The sequence below is a fragment of the Drosophila ananassae genome, unplaced genomic scaffold, assembly GCF_017639315.1.
Source record: "Drosophila ananassae strain 14024-0371.13 unplaced genomic scaffold, ASM1763931v2 tig00000126, whole genome shotgun sequence".
NCBI classification, from domain to species: domain Eukaryota; kingdom Metazoa; phylum Arthropoda; class Insecta; order Diptera; family Drosophilidae; genus Drosophila; species Drosophila ananassae.
The window spans coordinates 88095-113282 of NW_025319123.1; the positions used below are offsets into that span (position 1 = coordinate 88095).

At 38.5% G+C, this 25188-nt stretch overlaps 1 protein-coding gene across 1 annotated transcript; it reads left to right on the top strand.

Moving 5' to 3' along the window:
- The first annotated feature begins 12679 nt into the window (after positions 1–12679).
- Positions 12680–13790, top strand: LOC6503389 (sperm flagellar protein 1). The gene has a single exon (XM_001967591.4). It carries the CDS (start codon positions 12819–12821, stop codon positions 13512–13514), a length of 696 nt encoding a protein of 231 aa, XP_001967627.1. The 5' UTR covers positions 12680–12818; the 3' UTR covers positions 13515–13790.
- Positions 13791–25188: the final 11398 nt, after the last annotated feature.

The window sequence follows — 25188 nt, forward strand, 5'->3', positions numbered from 1 at the left end:
GCGAGGGGGAGGAGGAGTGTTAATCTCTGAAGACTCCAAACTCGCTTCTGAAGAGGTAAAATCACAAGAGTTTGGTGACATTGAATTCCTTTGCATCAAAATCACTTTGTCCGATCAATCTTTGTATGTTAGCTGTTCTTACATAGCACCTTCGTCCGAACAGCCAACATACTGGCAACATTTGTCCGCTATTCGTTTGGTTTTCGATCGTATGTCTGATGGTGACCAGCTGATAGCTCTGGGTGACTTTAATATCCCAGAACTTATATGGTCAAATGTTGAAAATTCACCGTCTTTACAGCTTAACTCCCACCATGACTTCCCTGTGGGCATGTTTGACATGTCACTCGGGCAAATTAAACACGTTAGAAATTCTTTAGGTCGGCTGTTGGACTTATGCTTCGTTTCTGATCCTGATGGAATTACTCTTTCCAGAACCTTGCCCTTTTCTTACCCTGCGGATCCATATCATCCCACTCTTGAGCTTTCAACCGAAAACAATTCCTTAATTGACCTTAAGTCTATATTTAAATCTCATAAAGTTCGATTTTTCCGTAAGGCTGACTTTATGAAATTAAATAAGTTAATTTCGGAATTTGATTTGTCTGATTTACTGGCATGCGATGATATAAACTTAGCATTACAAAAATTTTATTTCACTGTAAACTCATTTTTTGACGTTTGTGTGCCGTGGAAATATCCGTCCGCTTCAACGAATCCGCCTTGGTATACAAGGCATCTTATAAATTTAAAGAATAGTATGAGTAGACTTTTGAATAAACATAGATTATCTGGTTGTACAGTTAGTTATTCTAGTGTAAACAGCTAAGCAGCAATCAAATGTAGGATAACAGAATCTGTTATCGAATAGTAGAGGAGACTGTTAATAAAGCTGCGGGTTAGTCTTAAGCAACAAATAGAGCAGAAACGACGCATAAGTTAAGACCAAAAGACAATTATGTAAAACTATATCTAACATATCCACACATTAATAAACCTATGAGACCACTAAGAAAACCATCCTCTCACAGTTCAGAAGTGGGATACTAATGTGTTGGTGCAGTGTAGTGGAGATATAGTCAGAAAAATTGGAACAGAATCGTCGGCGTGGAAAGTTGGTAATGGGTAGCAGCCCCAGAGATTACTCGATACTTGTGCGTGGCAGACGGATTTAAAGAAAAAGCCAGACAGTATAACACAAAGGGATTGTGTGTATATGGGCGTCGTGGTGAAATTCGCATTGAAAAGAACATTTTGGAAAAAGCATTGAGGAAAATGGTCAAGATAGCAGAACTCAAGGTGGACCAGTTGAGATTTTTGTTAAGAGAACGAAATCTTGCAGCTGCGGGATCCAGAGCAGAGTTAGTACAGCGACTAGTTGAATTTGAGGAATCAGAAGACGTGGAGATGCCACAAGCTAGTGGAAACGTGAGTCAACGAGAGGAATCGGTGACGTCGCAAGCGGCAGCTATTTCACAACTGCAGAATGAAATGACCGAGCTGAAGAATATGATGGCGCAGTTGGTGAGCATGCAGAGGCCAAATGCAGAGGATGGAGTTAATAGGCAGGAACGCACAGAGGAAACCAGGAGGAATATCACAGGAGACGATATTCCTAATCTACAAGCCAGAAACAACGTGAGACAAGCGTCGGTAAAGGAAATCGCAGACACTTTGCCAGAGTTTGATCCAGGAGACGAGAACGCTATATCAGTGAACCAGTTCATCGATCGTGTCAACAAAGTGGTTGGTGCGTATCATTGGGACGAGACGTTTTTGTTATTGGCAATTTATACAAAGATCAAGGGACCAGCCAAGATGTGGTTCGATTCTTCGCCAGTGGTGCACACTACGTGGAGTGACTTCGCGCAAGCTATGAGGGATGAGTTTGGAGCAAGCCCGGATGAAGCGGAAGTGCATTTCAACATGACTAATGCAACCAGACGAGCAAAAGAAACAGTGAAGGAGTATTGTTTCCGGATGTCAGCCCTAGGAGTGCGGTACAGTCTGAGCGAGGCAGCGGTTATCAGATATGTTCGCGCAGGATTACAGCACCGAGAGTTGCAAAACAGCATTGCAGCGATACATTTTTCAACAATGAAGCAGCTTAGAGATGCAGCCGAATCTTATTTCGTAAACAGAGGTCGGACAACAGCAAACAAAAAGGAGTTGGTGCCTAAATACAACAATTTCGAGATGAAACAGGACAGCGATGTGAAGACAGCAAAGCCAAAGGATTTGAAGACATGTTTCAAGTGTGGAGAGTTGGGACACTTTGCCAATTCGTGCCCAAATAAGGAGCAGAAGCCCCGTTGTAACAAATGCAATACTTTTCATGCAATCACTGAAAGTTGCCAAACTGCAAAGGTGATGCGTTTAGGAGCAACAAATCAAGACAAGTTATTCACCAGAATAGTCCGTATAAATTCAAAGAGCTAGTATTCAAGCTAGTATCATTGGACAGTCAGTTGCGGATGAATTAAAGGCAGATCGGCATGAGTGCTCTATGAGGATTAGAGGCATATGTGGAGGATCGTGTATACTTTCTGAAGAAGTCGTTATCCAGATGGACGTTGAAGGGAAGACCATTGATGCCAAGTTATACGTAGCAGACGACGAGCTTTTGCAAGAAGACCTTTTGCTGGGACAGGATGTCATTGTTAGCGCCCAGTTATCCTTAAAGTTTACGGCAGAGGTCGTAGAAGTCAAGCGAGCGGTGCAGCGAGCAGAAACTATTGGAAGCGAACGTGGTACTCATAAGCTTCTTGTTAATATGCAAAACAATCAGGAAAGAAGTCAAATGAGTCAGTTGTTGAGCAAGTTCGAAGATGTCTTCTCTACAGGATTGCAAGGAATAGGAAAAACAAACATTGTCCAAGCCAAAATAGATGTTGAGAGCAACCAAGTAGTTTCCCAGCCACCATACAGAATTCCCGAGCCAAAGAAGGAAGTTGTCGCCAAGATGTTGGACGAGTTATTGCAGCAGGATATTATCCAACCATCTACGTCAGAGTATGCTAGCCCTGTAGTACTCATCAAAAAGCCGAACGGTAGTGACCGACTATGTGTTGATTACCGCCGTCTGAACAAGCTGTTAAAGAAGGAGAATTTTCCGGTCCCGAATATAGAAGAGCGTCTTCAAGAGGCGAAACGATTTAAGTATTTCACCTCACTGGATTTAAATAGCGGATATTAAAAAATTGAGATAGCACCTGAAAGCCGAAAGTTTACCGCATTCATCACCACGGATGGACTTTACGAGTTTAAGCGACTCCCGTTTGGGCTAAAGAATGCCCCAGCCATTTTCAATCGTCTCATGGCAGAACTACAAAAGCGAGTGCATAAAGGAGATATGATTCACTACATGGACGACATTCTTATTGGTAGCAATAATTTCGAGGAGATGTGTGCCAAGCTAGAGAGAGTCCTTACAGTATTGCGAGAGTGTGGACTAACTCTAAATCTGGATAAATGTAAGTTGTACGAGCAGTCTATTACGTTTCTAGGACATCAAATTCACGATGGAGGTATCAGCCCAGGAGAAGTAAAGACGAATGCCATTTCCATGTTCCCCACACCGTCCAATGTCACCGAAGTACGTCAGTTTTTAGGATTGACAGGATATTTTCGAAAATTTGTCGCCGGATACGCTATTATATCAGAGCCGTTACGTATGCTGTTGCGAAATGCACAAACATTCAAATGGGAGCAGCGCCAAGAGGACGCGTTTAACGAATTGAAAAGAAGCCTAACGTCAAGACCTGTTATCACAAGCTATCGCCTAGATGCTGAACACGAATTACACACAGATGCCAGTGCTGTGGGTTTGGCCGCCGTACTGATGCAAAATGAAGAGGGTCAACTAAAGCCAATTGCTTATTTTAGTCGAGCAACGTCTAAGTCTGAGAAAAATTATCACAGTTATGAGCTGGAAGCTCTAGCCGTCGTCGAGTCGTTGGAGCGATTTAAGTATTATATCTACGGTAAAAATGTTCGAGTAGTTACCGATTGTAATGCCCTGAAATCTGCAATGGATAAGAAGGAACTTTTACCCCGAATTGCACGATGGTGGTTAAGGATTCAAGAATATGACATCGAGATTGTACATCGAGCTGGAATACTGATGTGCCACGTTGATGCTTTAAGCCGAGCACCTTTTGAAAACGCACATGAAATGGAGACTGCATGTCTGAAGATTTCCAAAACCCTGATAGACGAAGCTGACTGGTTATTCGCGATACAACTACAAGATGAGAAGATCCAGAACATCGTAGCGGATATGACAAGTGCGAAGCAAACCGAGAACGACGAGTACGTAATAGAGCAAAATCGCCTATTTCGAAAATACGACAAGTTGCTATGGGTTGTGCCGAAACAGCTAAGATACCTTATACTATACGAATGCCACGACAAAGCAGGACACATGAGCACAGAGAAAACAATGCAGCGCATTCTTAATTTGTTTTGGTTTCCCCGAATGCGAAATACCAGGTGGATGCCAAGAAGGAGAGTATCATTACGATGACATTAAGCCTATCCCATTTTATACGGTACACATGGATCACCTAGGACCTTTTCCAAAGAGTTCAAAGAGGAATGAGCATATTCTAGTTATTGTCGACGCCTTTACGAAGTTTACTATAGTTCGAGCAACAAAAAGTACTGCAACTAAACATGTCTTGGATATCCTGCAAGAGGTTACGAGCTACTTGGGAATGCCAGGACGAATTATCACTGATCGAGGTACCGCCTTCACTTCGAAAGATTTCGAAAAATATTGCAAGTCGAAAAACATAAAGCACATCCTTAACGCTGTAAGGACACCGAGAGCCAACGGTCATGCAGAGAGGACGAACAGAATTATTTTGTCCATGCTACTGCCTTCGAATGAAAACGATAAGCGATGGGACGAAATGCTACGATCTATCCAGTGGAGCATTAATACCATGGTAAATAGCACAACTAAATGTTCCCCATTTCAGCTTCTCTATGGATACGAGCCAAGAGATATTTTAAAGAACACCCTGACCAGCGTGATCCAGAATTAAGAGCAGAGGCTGATGACAGATGTCGAGTTAGATACGCTACGAGCAGACGCTGCAACTAGAGTCAACGATCAAAGAGCTGCAGCCAAGAAACGGTATGACGCAAAACACGCTAAGCCCACACAATATAAGCTAGGAGATATTGTACTGGTGGAGAACGAGCCAAGCAGCACGGGTACTTCCAGAAAATTGGAGCCTCCCTATAAAGGACCTTTTATTGTCAACAAGGTGTTGCCGAACGAGCGATATCTAGTGGAAGATATCCCCCAGGCCCAACGAAAGCAGAGACATTATAAGTCGGTTTATGCATCCGACAAGATGAAGCGCTGGTGTGAACTTCCAGAAGATGACCAAGATGACGACGATGACTCGAAGGACGACCCCATCTACGAATCTCGCGAGGACGCTGAGAATTTATCAGGAAAGGCCGAATGTAAACAGCTAAGCAGCAATCAAATGTAGGATAACAGAATCTGTTATCGAATAGTAGAGGAGACTGTTAATAAAGCTGCGGGTAGTTAGTCTTAAGCAACAAATAGAGCAGAAACGACGCATAAGTTAAGACCAAAAGACAATTATGTAAAACTATATCTAACATATTCACACATTAATAATCCTCAAATTGCCTATTCACCTAGCAGCAGTTTAGCTCAGCCTTACACTTATAATATCAACCTTATATTTTCCCATCTTTTGATCAAAGTGGTGTGTTATCGGATCTTCTTAAGGTTAAGCCCGTGTATTCGCCAGGCCCTGATGGAGTACCAGGTGTACCTGTGTTCTGAAGTACTGCGTCGAGGCACTGTGCAAACCGCTTGTTAAACTCTTTAATCTATCGCTGGAAACTTCGATCTTTCCCTTTATGTGGAAGGAATCCTTCATTATTCCGCTGCATAAAAAAGGGAAAAAATCCGACGCTGCTAATTATAGAGGCATCTATAAATTGTCAGCAATTCCAAAGCTTTTTGAAAAACTTATCACTCCACATTTGCAACACCTATGTAGTTCAATAATAACTCCATGGTTTCATGAAGCGCCGCTCCACCACTACTAACTTATTGGAGCTAACATCTTTTATCACGGATGGCTTCCGGAATGGCTTACAAACAGACGTCATATACACTGATTTCAGTAAAGCATTTGACTCTGTTAACCATTCGCTTCTTATAAACTCAGTAAACTCAGTCTTTTGGGATTCCCAACTGATCTTCTTATGTGGATTTCGAGCTACTTATCAGGGAGAACCCAACGTGTTTTCTTTAAAGATGTTACCTCGCGTTTAGTCCGCGCCACATCTGGGGTGCCCCAAGGAAGCCATCTTGGACCCTACTTTTTACATTGTTTATTAACGACTTGCCCCTTGCCTTAACTAATTCACTTTTTCTTATGTACGCTGATGATGTTAAGCTATGCCTTCACTAGCGCCCAGTCTAGACTTCAGTCCGATTTGGATAAACTTCAAAATTGGTGTAGCAAATAACCTAAAGCTTAATGGATCGAAATGTAAACTTATGTCTTTTTACCGATCTAGTCCTCACCAGGCTATGTACTTTCTCTATGGGAACGCCTTAGAACGATTAACTCAGGTTAACGATCTAGGTGTCCTATTAGATTTAAAACTTAAATTTACCGACCATGTATCTACCATGGTTAATAAAGCTATGGGTGTGCTTGGTTTTATTAAAAGATGGTCAAAAGAATTTAATGACCCGTACATAACGAAAACGTTATATACATCACTGGTCCGTCCGATTCTTGAGTATGGATCGTGTGTCTGGAGTCCTCAATATGGAGTACACCAAGATTACATTGAATCTGCACAATAGAACTTCCTTACTTTTGCGCTTAGGGGACGTAATTGGGATGCAAATCTTTACCTCCCTTCTTATCGTAGTAGACTTTTACTAATCAACTTACCATCATTAACAAACCGTAGAACGATGCTGGGTGTCATGTTTCTATACAATCTTATTTATGGAAATATAGACAGCCAGCATTTACTAACACGTTTAGATTTTAACGTTTCTAGTAGAAGGACTAGAAACTTTCGTCCTCTACTCCTCAGCCATTGTAGTTTTGACATATTCCCAACACGATCCGTTCAGGGTATTACGTTCGGACTACAATGGTCTCTACCACATCTTGCCACTTTACTCTACTAACAATCTTAAATCGCTTATATTAACCACCTTATCTGTGCAACACTCTTCCTCATGATATCTTTCTCCTACTCTTCGCTTAACTATCTCGGATCTATTCCTGCGATTCCGTACGCCGTACGTTACGCGGCAGCGTCCCTCGGTCGGTTGGACGGGCGATGGGCTGTACGTATGCAGTGGGCACCGCACAAAAATATGAAAAAACGAAAAAAAAAAAAATGGGCAACGGCTGCTTATCGCAAGTCTGCGACAATAAAACATTAAGTGCAAACCGCGGATAGACTATGTAAAGGAATTGCACTAATTGGCTCATTAGCATAATCCCCCTCTTCCTGTATTCCTGCGTTTAACACCTCTCTATGTTTGCAGCTAAGCATGTTCGCTATGATGACCATCCTGGTTTGCAGCAATCTTTCTAAAAAGATAACCGACGCTGTATATACTTCGAACGTAGCAAACATGCTATTACATACATATATTTTATTTATTTTTTTTGTTAGTGACAAAAATACCCACATCTGAGCTAATCACCCGTGGTGAAGCTTCTCATCCAAGAACAAAATACGCTTGTATTTCCTATTCGTTTGATTAGGCAGGTGCGAATATTTATATGGAATTTTTAATTAGGATTGAAAGGATTTTATCCTTTCCCGGGAGGGAAAGGATAAAAATAAGGTGGAGTGACCAACACTTTCTTCAATTCACATTTTATAAATTTATTATAAAGCAAAGTCCAAATCAATGATCATCTCTGGGTTCTGACGGATTCATATCTATAATATTTACAATTGGATTATGATAACTAAAATACGATAAAATATTTTATCTATATTTCTCGCAAATACCGCATCAATCAGTAGTTATAAATGCTCCCGCAGAGATTGATGGAACAGCAGACGTTGAATCACTGAATGTACCTTCACGTTTTGTTTTTTTACGCTCTCGGTACTCTCTCTGATATTCCGCAGCTGTTTTCCTCTTCCTCGATTGACCGCCAGCTATCATCTCCAATTCCTCCTTTTCTCGTTCTGCTTTCTTTCGTGCTCGGTATTCACGATAATATTGTGCTCTGTTCCCTCCTCTTAAAACACCGGCTGCACTGTCTTTTTCCGCTGTAAAATCAATTCAAAATCAAACCATTAAAATTTTTGCCAATCCAATTGATATTAATTTCAAGATGATATGATCCACAAGGTGCATCTGTTATGGACAATTGAAATATTCAAGAGAAACGTACCACCACATAACCTGGAATCCGCTGTGTTATGCGTATTTTCACTGTCACTCATTTTATTGTTTGTTTGAATCACTATTCACTGTACTAATACTACAAGTAGTTCGTCAATATTATATAGAACACGAATTAATTATGGGAAACACTTTAATAACAAAATACGAGATAAGAATAAGAAAAAGAATTTTCGACACATAGGACGCTTGATGCACTCACGCATAGGCACTAATATTAGTCTAGGCAGCTGTTACGCGCTACGTGTATCGCCATAGCAGCGCATGCGCCTGGCGCTACCTTACTCTCATTCACTCTCTCTCTCTCTCGCACTCTATCTTTCTCTTTTCCTCTTCTCCTTCCGAGTTTCGTTAAGCGTTCAACGCTATTCTCCCTCCACTGGAGCGTTAAACGTTTGACGCAACATTTTCCGGCGTCGTATAAGAAGTTTCACTTCAAAAATAAATCTCCAATTTTTTAAATAAAAAGGACACTTTTTTTAAAAATTGTCCAATTTTCTCCAATTTTTTAAAAAGAAGGATTTTTACACAAGAAACTGAAATTTTGCCTTTTATTCGTGTTTTTCGGATTTTGACGCCAGTTTTTCGGAACAACGTACAAAAATTCTGTCATTCATGCCACATATCAATGTTGTCTCATTAATTCTGAATAAAACGAGACAAATTTCATAAAAAAATTATGAAAATTATTGAAGTTATAACGCTTTTCCCAAAAAAAAGTCAATTCAACCTTGCGAGCGCTCCGGAGTAACAGTGTGTATAAGAATGGAATATGCTCTTATTCTTATAGTGCTCGCAAGGTTGAATTAACTTTTTTTGGGAAAAGCGTTATAATTTCGGAACGAGTGCTCCGGAGAAACAGTGTGTATAAGAAAGGAATATGCTCTTATTCATAAAACACCGGCAATTTTGAAATCGGTTTAAAATAACGCGTTTAGGAATTTTTAAGCGCAAAAAAGTCCCGAAAAACGGTTTTTTAACCATAAATCAAGATTTTGAGGGTGTTAAAAATATTTTATACACGGTTTTGTATTATACTCAACCAGATAAACAATTCCTACTATGTCACTTTAAAAGTTCAGAATCACTGTTACACTGTGTAATATACACACATTATAAATTTATTCTCGATCGTTGTGACGTTTACAATTCAAGGTCTATTTCACTTAATGAAGGAAAATTCTTAATTGGGCAGCAGCACTGACCATACAATATATAGACATTTCATACAACGAAAATGGCCCCAGAGAGAATCTTACTCTCATTCTTACGCTCATAATCTGAACTTTTTTGGTTATTCAGTCGCAGACAGCGCATCTTCAAGAAAGTTGTTCCTCGGTTAAACTGATCTTTATATGTATGCGTGCTCCCACATTCACATACATGGTTTCATGTGTGGGCTAGCTTCCCTAAAAAAAATGTGCTTGTAGCTGCGCTGTATGCGTTCAATCTGAATGAGTGACATACCCAAGGAAAGGTACTGTTTTGTATTGCATTGTAGCTTTCCTTTCTTGGAAATGTCATAACTTTGGAGTTTTTTTTAAGTTAGAGGGTTGGGATTTTCAACACATGGGATATTTGGCCAAAATATCTTATGTACAAAATTTCATACGGATTGGCCGACTATATCCTATAGCTGTCATACAACGATCGAAATTGTCAAACTTTGTTATTTTTTAAGTTAAAACAAGAAAGGAAAGCTAACTTCGAAGTTTATATACCCTTGCAGTTGAGTTGCAGTCCGCTAGGTGGCGCTACGCATCTTATATTATTAGATATATAGCGGATCGTATATAGTCGGCCGGTCCTTATGAAATTTGGCATATCGAATTATTTTGCCAAAAGAGGAATCCATTGAAACTCCCATGCTTCTAACTTGAAAAACAACGAAGTTATAGCATTTCCGATCGATCAGTTATATGACAGCTATAGGATATAGTTGGCCGATCCTTATGAAATTCGACAAATCAGATTGTTTTTCCCAAAATAGAATCTGTACCAAATCCCATCTTTCTAACTTAAAAAACAACAAAGTTATGCCAATTTCGATCGTTCTATGACAGCTATAGGATATAGTCGGCCGATCCTTATGAAATTTTGTACACAAGATATTTCGGTCAAATATAACATGTGTGGAAAGTCTCAACCCTCCAACTTAAAAAACACCAAAGTTATGGCATTTCCGATCAATCAGTTATATGGCAGCTATAGGATATAGTCGACCGATCCCGGCCGTTCCGACTTATATACTGCCTGCAAAGGAAAGAAGGGTGTGTGCAAAGTTTCAACTCGATAGCTTTAAAACTGAGAGACTAGTTTGCGTAGAAACAGACAGACGGACAGACGGACATGCTTATATCGACTCAGGAGGTGATCCTGATCAAGAATATATATACTTTATAGGGTCGGAGATGTCTCCTTCACTGCGTTGCACACTTTTGACCAAAATTATAATACCCTCTGCAAGGGTATAAAGATGGGACTTGGTACACATTCTCTTTTAGACAAAATAATAGGATTTGCCAAATTTCATAAGGATTGGCCGACTATATCCTATAGCTGTCATACAACGATCGGAATTGGCATAACTTTATTGTTTTTTAAGCTAGAAAGATGGGAATTGGTACGGATTCCATTTTGGGCAAACAAATAAGATTGTTCTGCCAAATTTCATCAGGATCGGCCGATGTCTTATAGCCGCCATAAGACTGAACGATTGGAAATGTCACAACCTTAACTGCAAGGGTATATCAACATCGGCTCCGCCCGAAGTTAGCTTTCCTTTCTTGTTATACCCTTGCAGAGTGTATTATAATTTTGGTCAAAAGTGTGCAACGCAGTCCGACCCTATAAAGTATATATATTCTTGATCAGGGTCACCTCCTGAGTCGATATAAGCATTTCCGTCTGTCTGTCTGTCGGTTTCTTCGCAAACTAGTAAAAGCTATGGTGTTGAAACTTTGCACACATCCTTCTTTTGTTTACAGGCAGTATATAAGTCGGGACGGCCGGGATCGGTCGACTATATCCTATAGCTGCCATGTAACCGATTGATCGGAAACATCATATGATGTTTGATGACTATATCCAATAGCTGTCGTAGAACGATCGGAAATTGCTTAACTTTGGTGTTTTTAAAGTTAGAAAGATGGGACTTGAAAAGATTCTATTTTGGCGAATATAATTCGACCTGCCAAATTTCATAAGGATCGGCCGACTATATCCTATATATATAACTGATTGATAGTTTCACTATAAAAAAAACTATTGGAAAAAGTCCCACCTATCTTTCAAAATACCAAGGCTGTGCCGTTTCCGGCACAAAATAATCCCAATCTGTGTAAGATTGGGTGTCCTATTCTTCATCTTAAAAAACATCAAAGTTATGCTATGTCGAACCAATCAGTTATATGACAGCGATTACATATAGTCAGGTCAGGAACGTCTGACCCAGGACGTTCTAAGTTATATACTTCGTGCAAAGGAAAGAAGGATGCGTGCAAAGTTTTAAGACGATAGATTTAAAACTGAGAGACCAGTTCTCTTAGAAACAGACAGGCTGAGGGATATGTATTTGTCGATTTAGGAGGTGATGCTGATCAGGAATATATATACTTTATGGGGTTGGGAATTTCCCCCTTATTGCATATAGAAACCGTAGCGTGGAATGAAGCTTTCCAAAACTCTCTTAAAAAGGACCGGCCCAGGATTTTCGCCCTAATAAGACTTAATTGCGATGCAAATCTTTCTTATTTAATTTTATTATTTAACTTACCTTAAATAAAAAAACGTAGAACGATGCTGGTTGTAATTTTTCTGTTTAACATTACCAACGGTAATTAGCCATAATCTACAAACAAGTTTAAAATTTAAAGTTCTTAGTAGAAGGACTTTTATTCTCCTCTCGTTTGCTAATGTAGTTACACATATGCAGAATAATATCTCTAGAGTATTATGGGGTGACTAGAATTTTGCTTCTATACTTCTACCTTTAAATATTCTATTCGTTAAACCTTTTTATCTTCGTAATCTTAAACACTTTTTATTACTTTTGGATCTATACCCGATGCATACTGTCAAAGAAATTTTATTATTTCTTAAAGCTTTCATATGGAAATCCATGTTCAACTGCAAGTTTGTAGTACTAGTAGTATGTATATAGTTTTTTCTATACAAGAAATGTTTTGATTCTCTTGTCCCTACTCAGAATTGGAGTGTAAGAATCAGTAAGAATCTTAACAATATAAGCAAGCTTTGATTTAGAATTTACTTGGCCCAACAAACATAAAAAAATTTCCAAGAATTGAAAATTAAACTATTTTTTATTTATACGAATAACCGATTGACCAAAAGTTTTTATACAGTCATGCATACCATTGGACGTAAGAACCTAAGTAGTGAAGAAGTGGAAGAGGTATATAAATGGTTAAGACAAAATAGTGTGTGCACAAACAGGCTACGGCGAGAGTTTTCTGATGTTTTGCCACTTGCTGAATTATTAAAACGTGACTATCCTCGCTTGATTGATCTCTTTAACTATCCGAAAAAAAATAGTGTTCAATTGAAATTGGCTAACTGGGAAACATTCAACTTTAAAGTGCTCTCTAAGTTTAACATGACACTAAGTAAAGAGTTTATGGAACTCCTGGCTAACGGTATAAATGGGGCAGCAGAAGTGTTGTTACATGAAGTTATTAGATTGGAGAAGCGGCAGCGGTTGGTAGAAGAACGTAATGCCATTTTGCGACAAGAACAGGCTTGGGAAGAAAATGACGAAGTCAAAACCGTTGTAATTAATAAGCAAATTGGTGATGGTATAGTTCAAATGCCGCAAAAAATGATTCTTTACTCACTATACGAAAAAATTGCACGTGATAGCCAGTCTAAAGATGTAATAATAGACGCCTATCAACAACGATTAGCTCATATGGAAAATATTATTAAGGTTAAAACGGAGCGTATAGAAGAGCTTCTAATGCAAATGGGAAAAATACCTCAAAAAGAAACTGGTACCTCATCAAATTGTGTTGTTGCATCTGTCCATCTCGACAGTTCCATTTAATTAAAACAATTCTTCATACACCAATTCTTCTATCACAACACAATAATCACCAAATTGCTAAATTACTTAAACCTAAGAAAATATGTTAAACAAAAAAAATCATGTCATCTTTTATGAAACAAGAAATAACATATGAGAGCTTCAAAAGGTTATAAAAAGTTATTTGGCAATCGATTTACGCTGTTGATAGTTTTATAAACCAAAATACATATATAAATTATATTGTTATATTCATTAATAAAAGTTTCTTAAAAACACCCATTGTTAGGACGAAAAGCCAAGTCTTTGTAAGGGTCCAGTAATTTAATACATACACAATGTGTATTACACATATACGGAAAGCATTTTTTTCTGTTTTAAAAGCTAGTCTTCTTTTCGATGCTCTATATCGGTTTTGTTTCTTAATTTACGTAATTTTGGTACCGTCAAAAACGCATGGCCACTTAAATTACGGCCCCAACGTGAGTGTTCTATAGTTTGTCGCACAGACAAGTAGCATCTACGGTTCCTTGACCTTTGTGTTCGCTGCAAGCGCAGTCCTATAATACCGTTTATTTCTGACTGGCAGCACTTTTTCTATCCTTGCAGCATATACATATATTATTGATTAGTATCACTACCTGAGTCGATATAAGTGCTTCTGTCTGTTTCTACGCAAACTAATCTCACAGTTTTAAAGCTATCGACTTAAGCCTTTGCAGACATCCATGTTCATTTTGCAGGCAGTATATAAGTCGGAACGGCCGGGATCGGCCGACTATGATTTACGCAACTTTCATTGTTCATGGGAAGTATTGTAGTCTAAAGATTCCATTGCATAAGTCTTTAATATAAATTAGGATTGCGTCTGGAAGTACGCTGAGCCTTTTTCCATAAGTTTGTTCATATCTCGATGATATTTTTTGTTTTTCCGTTTTTTATATGGGGCTTGATTTCTTTCAGTGTTATTTGTTATATTGATATATCTGGATTCTCTATCTCTAAACATTCTCTCTATAGCTCGATGTTTTGAGTCTCCTTGTTGTTCGTAAACAACAAGTTTTGTAAACAACAAATCTTGCCCAAGTGTTTGACTTTTTTGTTATGTATGGATATTTTTGTGTTTTTTGGTCGCGGCCAGTTTTGAGATGGAATAATAACTATTAGAGAGCGAGGTTCCGTATGTAGATTTCACCGTGGAAATCAAGAATTTAAGCCAGAATGACTGGAATTCACTTCTGGGCAGTATAATTGGATGATCCAAAGTCCAAAGTCACATTTTGTACCCAACCGTCAACATGCAACAGACCAAACTTGTCCAAACAAGAAAGGAAAGCTAACTGCAGGCGGAGCCGAAGTTGATATACCCTTGCAGTTGAGTCGCAGTCCGCTAGGTGGCGCCACGAATCTTATATTATTAGATATATAGCGGATCGTATATAGTCGGCCGATCCTTATAAAATTTGGCATATTGAATTATTTTGCCCAAAGAGTAATCTGTACCAAGTCCCATCTTTCTAACTTAAAAAACACCAAAGTTATGCCAATTTCGATCGTTCTATGACAGCTATAGGATATAGTCGGCCGATCCTTATGAAATTTTATACATAGGATATTTTGGTCAAATATAACATGTGTGGAAAGTCTCAATCCTCTAACTTAAAAAACACCAAAGTTATGGCATTTCCGATCAATCAGTTATATGGCAGCTATAGGATATAGTCGACCGATCTTTCCGATCCGGCCAAAGACATAGCTACATACAGCCATTCTATCGTTCTAGGCAACTCCTGAATTGTCGAAGCTCGATTGGCCATGAAAACATTAAAGCTGGATGAGTCCTTTGGAATCCAGGACAGCGTCACAGCAGAATCGCATCAGCAGAAATACTTCCCAGCATATACCTTCAACTAAGCTACTTTCGACATAAATAGAGGTAACAATCCTGCTCCAGATAACTCCAGTTTCGGTCCATTAAACGAAAATAGTCGATCAGTCTCAGGATCCTAAGCGAGGCCCAGAGTCTACCTAAAATTGCTGCCATTATCAAACTTTAGGAACGACTTCTGATCTTCTTCCTGCACGTCGGGCAGCTCTTCAGAAATGCTAGAGCACAACTTTTTCAACTCAAATCTGTCCTTAGCGAGGATCCCCGATGTTAACGAATCGGTTTGGATTAAACATGGTCATTGAAAAATCGCATTGACCATAAAGGCAGTTTGTTCATTGAAGTATTGTTTGTTTTTGGTGTAGTGCCTCAAAAGAAACTTCACATTGTAGAGGCTAACTAATTTGTAGATTTTCTTGTTATTTTAATTCAAAACCAAAAATGATGTTAAAATTATAGGGTTAGGGTATACGACTTCATCATTTGGCACGGTAATTTGAGTTTGTGGGTTGATTTTCCTGGACCATTATCTTAGAATAGTTCGCTCTCATTAGATTCTTGTGCGAGCAGCTTAATTTGTATTGGGCTTGTCTAGTCAGAACTCTGAGCTGAGTGCTTTTGTGTCATATTTTGATCATTTTTTTGTGTTTTGTTGCTGTTTGTCGGTTCATTTGTCACACCCACCCTGTCGCACATGCAACATTCATAGCACCGAAGGTGCTCACATAATGCCCAATAAAGGGCCCAATAAAGATCCATAAAAGCGCCACCCATTAACAGCGGCGGCATGGTGAGCCGGGTCTCCAGCTCGGCCACCCGTAGCATAAGGGCTCCGTGAAGACGCCCACTGCACGCTGCACAGTGGTCGGGCTTGTATGGAACCGCGGCCATAAATAATTATAGGTGTGCTATCGCTATGAAACTTTCACCACAAATCTAGAAAAGTATTCTAAATATATTATAAAAAAAATTTACCAGATCGTACCACTATATCCTATAGCTTCCATTGATCGGAACTGATTGATCGGAAATGCCGTAACTTTGGTGTTTTTTAAGTTAGAGAGTTGGGACTCTCCACAGATGTTATATTTGGTCAAAATATCTAATCTACAAAATTTCATAAGGATCGGGCGACTATATCCTATAGCTGCCATATAACTGAACCATCGACAGTGGTTGGGCTTGTATGGTGCCGCGCCAAAAATATTTCTAGTGGCGATATCGCAATGAAATTTTTTCCAAAAATCTATAAAAGTATTCTAAACACAGTGTAAAGAAATCGTATCGTATAGCTTCCATACAAACCAATGGCGCGATTTTTCATAAAATTATTTTTTTTCCAATAATAAAATTAAATATTTTACCTTTAAATACAAGCATTAAATTGTAATCCCTAAGAAGTTTTACGTAACTATTAAGTTGAGGGAAGTCTTACTATTAAAAAAACAAACTAAATATTGATGTTTACTTATATTTGTATAAAGAAAGAGTTATAAGACTTCATCAACATAAAATTCTGTAAGCCCTCTTCGCTGCACCATACATTAAAAGCATATAAACGTGAGAAAACACACTTATAAGAGGAACTTAATAAAGTTTAAAGCAATGGAATAAACAAAAAATAAATCAAAAGTATTATATGCAAATCTATTAATAAACACAAACTCAAAGGCGAAGGACAAAGCAACAGAACAACAACCCCACAAGCGAAAATAAATTTTTGTAGTACAAAACTGACCCTGATAAAGTTAAGAGGGTGTTAGAATTTGCACGATTGTAAGCACATCTGCAAATTTCTGCAAAAAAAATTTACACATTTATTACCTTAAGAGCCAGACGAACACATTGGTATATAACTTAATTGTGGCATTTCGTGGCATCACAACTAAAACTTTAACTAAACATGAAAAAGACGTTCAAAAAATAGACAAAAAACATGTATTTTTTCAAATTAATATAACAAGAACAGTTTAACATTATACACGATTTTTTATAATATCTCAAATTTTAGAAAATACCTTGAACTTCAAAATCCATTACAAATATTTTAAATTTGGATACGTAATAAATGATCTGACCACTTCAAAGTTCGGTTTTGTTATGAAAAATTCGCGATGCGCGCAATCTGCGCTGTGAAAATAAACACCTTCACTCAACTTCAATTCTATTTTTAAGAAGAACGTTTAATTTTCCGGACAAACCTAGTAAGCCACAAAGAAGTTTGGACAATTTAGAAGCGATTTGTTTACTTTTCCTATATTTTTGTTGTTATGACTTTTTTTATTTTTAGCCTATGGGCGCAACCACTGTGCGCTGCCGCTCAGTAGCGTGCCGCGAACGGCAGAACTCTGCCAGGGCAACCACCTGGCCAGCAGCAACGGCGGCACTAGCAGTAACTTGCTCGGAAACGGTACCGGGGGTGGCGATGGTGGCTGCAGTAGCGGCGAAGGTGGTGGCTCCATGGGCCTCTAGCCCAGCGACAGTTTTTCAATATGGCGGACATAAGATTGAAAAACTTGATGGATTTTGATGAAACATTTTTCTAGGAGTTATTCGAGTCGATGATACCAAAGCTGAAGTTGGTTTTTATACCCTTGCAGAGGGTATTATAATTTTGGTCAAAAGTGTGCAACGCAGTGAAGGAGACATCTCCGACCCTATCAAGTATATATATTCTTGATCAGGATCACCTCCTGAGTCGATATGAGCATGTCCGTCTGTCTGTCTGTATGTCTGTCTGTCTGTCGGTTTCTACGCAAACTAATCTCTCAGTTTTGGAGCTATCGAGTTGAAACATTGCACACATCCTTTTTTTCCTTGCAGGTAGTATATAAGTCGGAACGGCCAGGATCGGTCGACTATATCCTATAGCTGCCATATAACTGATTGATCGGAAATGCCATAACTTTGGTGTTTTTAAAGTTAGAGGGTTGAGACTTTCCACACATGTTATATTTGACCAAAATATCTTATGTACATAATATAAATTTCATAAGGATCGGCCGACTATATCATATAGCTGTCATAGAACGATCGGAATTGGCATACCTTTGGTGTTTTTAAAGTTAGAAAGATGGGACATGGTAAAGATTACTCTTTGGGAAAAATAATTCAATATGCCAAATTTCATAAGGATCAGCCGACTATGTACGATCCGCTATATATCTAATAATATAAGATGCGTGGCGACACCTAGCGGAATGCGACTAAACTGCAAGGGTATATCAACTTCGGCTCCGCCCTAAGTTAGCTTTCCTTTCTTGTTTAAAATTCAAAATGGCGGATCCAATATGGTGGATACAACCTCGAAAAGTAAATGGATTTTGATGAAACATCGTATTACCTGATTTTCTACCGCTAATAATTTGCGATACTGTTTTTTTTCTTCGTACCACTCCAAAAAACTTCCCCTTTGGTCACAGACATCGTTTCTGAAAAGTACTTCAATATTTTAAGTTGCACAAAGTTGCAGACTTGCTTTGTCAATTCACGAGGCCAACAATCTATACTTACGTAATCAACAAAGAGTAGATCGGGCGAAGGTAGGCGTTAAAAGTTTAGATCTGAGAAAAGTTAGGCTCTGTATTTTAAGTTGCACAAAGTTGCAGACTTGCTTTGTCAATTCACGAGGCCAACAATCTAGACAACAAGAGTAGATCGGGCGAAAGTAGGCGTTAAAAGTTTAGATCTGAGAAAAGTTAGTCTCTGCGTCATAAAAAGGTATATAATATTAATATGTTATATATTGAATTCGAAGTGCAACAAATAAGCACAGGTCAGAAACACATTTTTTTGGTCAAGTACACACCTTTGTTCACAATACACTTTATTTGATATAATATGTTTTTTGAAAATCTAATAGTTAGTTCACTTCAGTGTACGAAAGTAAAGGGAAGCGGAACACGTTCGATAAACTGGTTGTTAACAATTTTCGATGGATTACTGCAGCTCGATTATTGATAGAAAATAAACATAATTTATATCGATATTATTAGTACTGGTAGCTCTAAATTAACATAGAGGACACTTTATCGAAACATTGGAAAATGAATTAAACGATGCTAGATATGCCAAATCAACCACTGTGCGGATAAGATATTATATCAGAGCCGTTACGTATGCTGTTGCGAAAAGCACAAAAATTCAAATGGGAGCAGCGCCAAGAGGATGCGTTTAACGAATTGAAAAGATGCCTAACGTCAAGACCTGTTATCACAAGTTATCGCCTAGATGCTGAACATGAATTACACACAGATGCCAGTGCTGTGGGTTTGGCCGCCGTACTGATGCAAAATGAGGAGGGTCAACTAAAGCCAATTGCTTATTTTAGTCGAGCAACATCTAAGTCTGAGAAAAATTATCACAGTTACGAGCTGGAAGCTCTAGCCGTCGTCGAGTCCTTGGAACGATTTAAGTATTATGTCTACGGTAAAAATGTTCGAGTAGTTACCGATTGTAATGCCCTGAAATCTTCAATGGATAAGAAGGAACTTATACCCCGAATTGCACGATGGTGGTTAAGGATTCAAGAATATGACATCGAGATTGTACATCGAGCTGGAATACTGATGTGCCACACGTTGATGCTTTGAGCCGATCACCTTGTGAAAACGCACATGAAATGGAGACTGCCTGTCTGAAGATTTCCAAAACCTTGATAGACGAAGCTGACTGGTTATTCGCAATACAATTACAAGATAAGAAGATCCAGAACATCGTAGCGGATATGACAAGTGCGAAGCAAACTGAGAACGATGACTATGTAATAGAGCAAGATCGCCTATTTCGAAAATACGACAACAAGTTGGTATGGGTTGTGCCGAAACAGTTAAGATACCTTATACTCCACGAATGCCACGACAAAGCAGGACACATGAGCACAGGGAAAACAATACAGCGCATTTTTATTTGTTTTGGTTTCCCCGAATGCGAAATTTCATCAAGAGCTATATAAAATCATGCATAGGTTGCGCGCTAAACAAAATACCACGTGGATGCCGAGAAGGAGAGTATCATTACGATGACATCAAGCCCATCCCGAAATTGGAGCCTCGCTATAAAGTACCTTTTATTGTCAATAAGCTGTTGCCGAACGAGCGATATCTAGTGGAAGATATTCCCCAGGCCCAACGAAAGCAGAGACATTATAAGTCGGTTTATGCATCCGACAAGATGAAGCGCTGGTGTGAACTTCCAGAAGATGACCAAGATGACGACGATGACTCGAAGGACGACCCCACCTACGAATCTCGCGAGGACGCCGAGAATTTATAAGGAAAGGCCGAATTTAAACAGCTGAGCAACAGTCAAATGTAGGATAACAGAAGCTGTTATATAAGTTATCGAATAGTAGAACGAGACTGTTTATAAAGCTGCAAGTATTGAGTCTTAAGCAAGAAATAGAGCAGAAACGACGCATAAGTTAAGACCAAAAAGACAATTATGTAAAACTATATCTAACATATCCAATCATTAATAAACGTATGAGACCACTAAAGAAAACCATCCTCTCCCACATTTTTTCCACCCGCCTCAGGCCATAAATGATTTTAGTAGTTAGCGTTCGTTACAATTAAAATCACATATCATCATTTTGGCGCCACATTTTTTGTGATCCAAGCTCCCGAATTCTTCAAGAAATAGCAAGGATTAGGAACCAGGTGGTGGGCTATGCAACCAGGCATAGACACGGTTGCCACCGGTTGCCATCAAGCCATTAGTATCTAGCCTACAGTAGTGGTAAAACCAGTAGGATCACAGAGTATAGAAATAATTTGTATTGTGTCCACTTTAGTTTCTAAAGGCAGAGAAAAAAATCTCAATCTTAATTAAAAATTCCATATAAATATCCGCACCTGCCTAATAAAACGCATACGAAATGCAAGCGTATTTTGTCCTTGGATGAGAAGCTTGACCACAGGTGATTAGCTCAGATGTGGGTATTTTTGTCATAAAAAAAAAATAATAAAATATATGTATAATAATAGCATGTTCGCTACGTTCGACGTATATGCAGCGTCGGTTATCTTTTTAGAAAGATTGCTGCAGACCACGATGGTCATCATAGCGAACATGCTTAGCTGCAAACATAGAGAGGTGTTAAACGCAGGAATACAGGAAGAGGGGGATTATGCTAATGAGCCAATTAGTGCAATTCCTTTACATAGTCTATCCGCGGTTTGCACTAAATGTTTTATTGTCGCAGACTTGTGATAAGCAGCCGTTGCACAATTTTTTTTCGTTTTTTCATTCAAAAAAGTTTACAACATCGGATGTCTGCCTGCCTCATTGGGGAAGACAGACATCCGATGTTGTAAGCTTTTTTTCCAGCGACCCATCGAAAGCGCTTTCGTCGTGGGATACAGCAAGGAAAGATGTTCTGTTAGTGAACTTGTTTGAATGATTCGACATCCTTTTGGTTTTATTTCCTGGTGCCCCAAAAAATCTGGACTCTATAATTCGGAAGTACTTTTGAGCCTTTTGGTTTCTTTGTTTTTTTTTTCGGTTTTCAAAAAACTAATTCCCAGCCTTAAGAGTTAATTTACTTGATTGATTTATAATTTTATTTATTTCTATCGAATGACCATATTTTATATGGTCATTTTCAATGGTCAATTTTTATATGTATTGTCTTTCGTATTAATAAATATTTTATAATATGCTAAACACTCAGAATTATGCCGCAGCTAGCCGGGATTAGTTAGTAGGAGTACTCAAGAAAAGGGGTCGCTCGAAGGATGCGGAACCGGAGCGATCAATGGTAGGGTGGGCACGCGAGAGTCGCCCCTTTACACCTGTGTGACTCATAGTTAGGCGCAGGAAGGGAACCCCCCTCCTCTCTACATATGGGAAATCGGGACTCATTCCGGAGAGTATGTCTTGTCGAGAGCATGCAATTTTAAATTAGATCCTTCCGTTGAGAGGCACTCTTGGGAACCTGCAATTAACTGAAAGAAACTGAGAAACTGAAATTTTCGCCTTTTATTCGTGTTTTTCGGATTTTGACGCCAGTTTTTCGGTACAACGTACAAAAATTCTGTCATTCATGCCACATATCAATGTTGTCTCATTAATTCTGAATAAAACGAGACAAATTTCATCAAAAAACAAGAAAGGAAAGCTTACTTCGGGCGGAGCCGAAGTTTATATACCCTTGCAGTTGAGTCGCTGTCCGCTAGGTGGCGCCACGCATCTTATATTAGTAGATATGTGGCGGATCGTATATAGTTGGCCGATCCTTATGAAATTTGGCATATCGAATTATTTTGCCCAAAGAGTAATAAACTTAATCTCCCATCCTTCTTACTTAAAAAACAAACAAGTTATGGCATTTCCGATTAATCAGTTATATGGCAGCTATAGGATATAGACGGCCGATCCTTACGAAATTTGGTAGATCGAATAAGTTTGCCCAAATTAGAATGCATAGTAAGTACCATCCTTCTGAGAGACTAGTTTGCGTAAAAACAGACAGACGGACAGGCGGTCAGACGGACAGACGGACATGCTTATATCGACTCAGGAGGTGATCTTGATCAAGAATATATACACTTTATAGGGTCGGAGATGTCTCCTTCCCTGCGTTGCAGACTTTTGACCAAAATTATAATACCCTCTGCAAGGGTATAAAAACCAGAACCGAAACTTTTTTGCGCTTAATAATTCCTGAACGCGTCTATTTAAACCAATTTTAAAATTTCAAAGTTTTTTAATAGTTTAAGGTTGTAGCTTTTGAAAAAAAAATAGATCTTCGATTTTTTTTAACAAACAGGACAAAGTTTTTACACAAGAAACTGACATTTTCGCCTTTTATTCGTGTTTTTCGTATTTTGACGCCAGTTTTTTGGTACAACTTACAAAAATTCTGTCGTTTATGCCATATATCAATGTTGTCTCATTAATACTGAATAAAACGAGATAAAATTCATAAAAAAATTATAAAAATTGTTGAAGTCAAGGTTGAATTGACTTTTTTTGGGAAAAGCGTTATAATTTCGGAACGGGCGCTCCGGAGTAACAGTGTGTATAAGAAAGGAATATGCTCTTATTATTATTATCTTAAAACACCGGCAATTTTGAAATCGGTTTAAAATAACGCGTTCAGGAATTTTTAAGCGCAAAAAAGTCCCGAAAAACGGTTTTTTAACCATAAATCAAGATTTTGAGGGTGTTACAAATATTTCATACACGGTTTTGTATTATACTCGACCAGATAAACAATTCCTACTATGTCACTTTAAAAGCTCAGAATCACTGTTACACTGTGTAATATACACACATTATAAATTTATTACCGATCGTTGTGACGTATAAAAACACCGGCAATTTTGAAATCGGTTTAAAATAACGCGTTCAGGAATTTTTAAGCGCAAAAAATATTTTAAGGGTGTTGCAAATATTTCATACACGGTTTTGTATTATACTCGACCAGATAAACAATTCCTACTATGTCACTTTAAAAGTTCATTCACTTTTGTTTTCTTTTGTAGCACTGCGTTATTTTAGTAGTTAGCTTTCGTTACAATTATAATCACTTATCATCATTTTGGCGCCACATTTTTTTGACCCAAGCTCCCGAATTCCTCAAGCAATAGCAAGGATCAGTAACCAGGTGGTGGGCTATGCAACCAGGCATAGACATGGTTGCCACCGGTTGCTATCAAGCCATGAGTACCTTGCCTACAGTAGTGGTAAAACCAATAGTACCACAGATTATGGAAATTATTTGTATTGTGTCCACTTAATACCTTACCAAAGGCAGAGAAACTTCAATCCTAATTAAAAATTCCATATAAATATTCGCACCTGCCTAATCAAACGCATAGGAAATGCAAGCGTATTTTGTCCTTGGATGAGAAGCTTCACCACGGGTGATTAGCTCAGATGTGGGTATTTTTGTCACTAAAAAAAAAATAAATAAAATATATGTATGTAATAGCATGTTTGCTACGTTAGAAGTATATGCAGCGTCGGTTATCTTTTTAGAAAGATTGCTGCAAACCAGGATGGTCATCATAGCGAACATGCTTAGCTGCAAACATAGAGAGGTGTTAAACGCAGGAATACAGGAAGAGGGGGATTATGCTAATGAGCCAATTAGTGCAATTCCTTTACTTAGTCAATGGCTGAGGAGTAGAGGACGAAAGTTTCTAGTCCTTCTACTAGAAACGTTAAAATCTAAACGTGTTAGTAAATGCTGGCTGTCTATATTTCCATAAATAAGATTTTATAGAAACATGACACCCAGCATCGTTCTACGGTTTGTTAATGATGGTAAGTTGATTAGTAAAAGTCTACTACGATAAGAAGGGAGGTAAAGATTTGCATCCCAATTAAGTCCCCTAAGCGCAAAAGTAAGGAAGTTCTATTGTACAGATTCAATGTGATCTTGGTGTACTCCATATTGAGGACTCCAGACACACGATCCATACTCAAGAATCGGACGGACCAGTGATGTATATAACGTTTTCGTTATGTACGGGTCATTAAATTCTTTTGACCATCTTTTAATAAAACCAAGCACACCCATAGCTTTATTAACCATGGTAGATACATGGTCGGTAAATTTAAGTTTTAAATCTAATAGGACACCTAGATCGTTAACCTGAGTTAATCGTTCTAAGGCGTTCCCATAGAGAAAGTGAGGACTGGTGAGGACTAGATCGGTAAAAAGACATAAGTTTACATTTCGATCCATTAAGCTTTAGGTTATTTGCTAAAAACCAATTTTGAAGTTTATCCAAATCGGATAAGTACAAGTGAATTAGTTAAGGCAAGGGGCAAGTCGTTAATAAACAATGAAAAAAG

Bases quoted from the DNA above. Each gene is read 5' to 3' on its own strand.
- LOC6503389 (XM_001967591.4), top strand. From the start codon at position 12,819: ATGCATACCATTGGACGTAAGAACCTAAGTAGTGAAGAAGTGGAAGAG.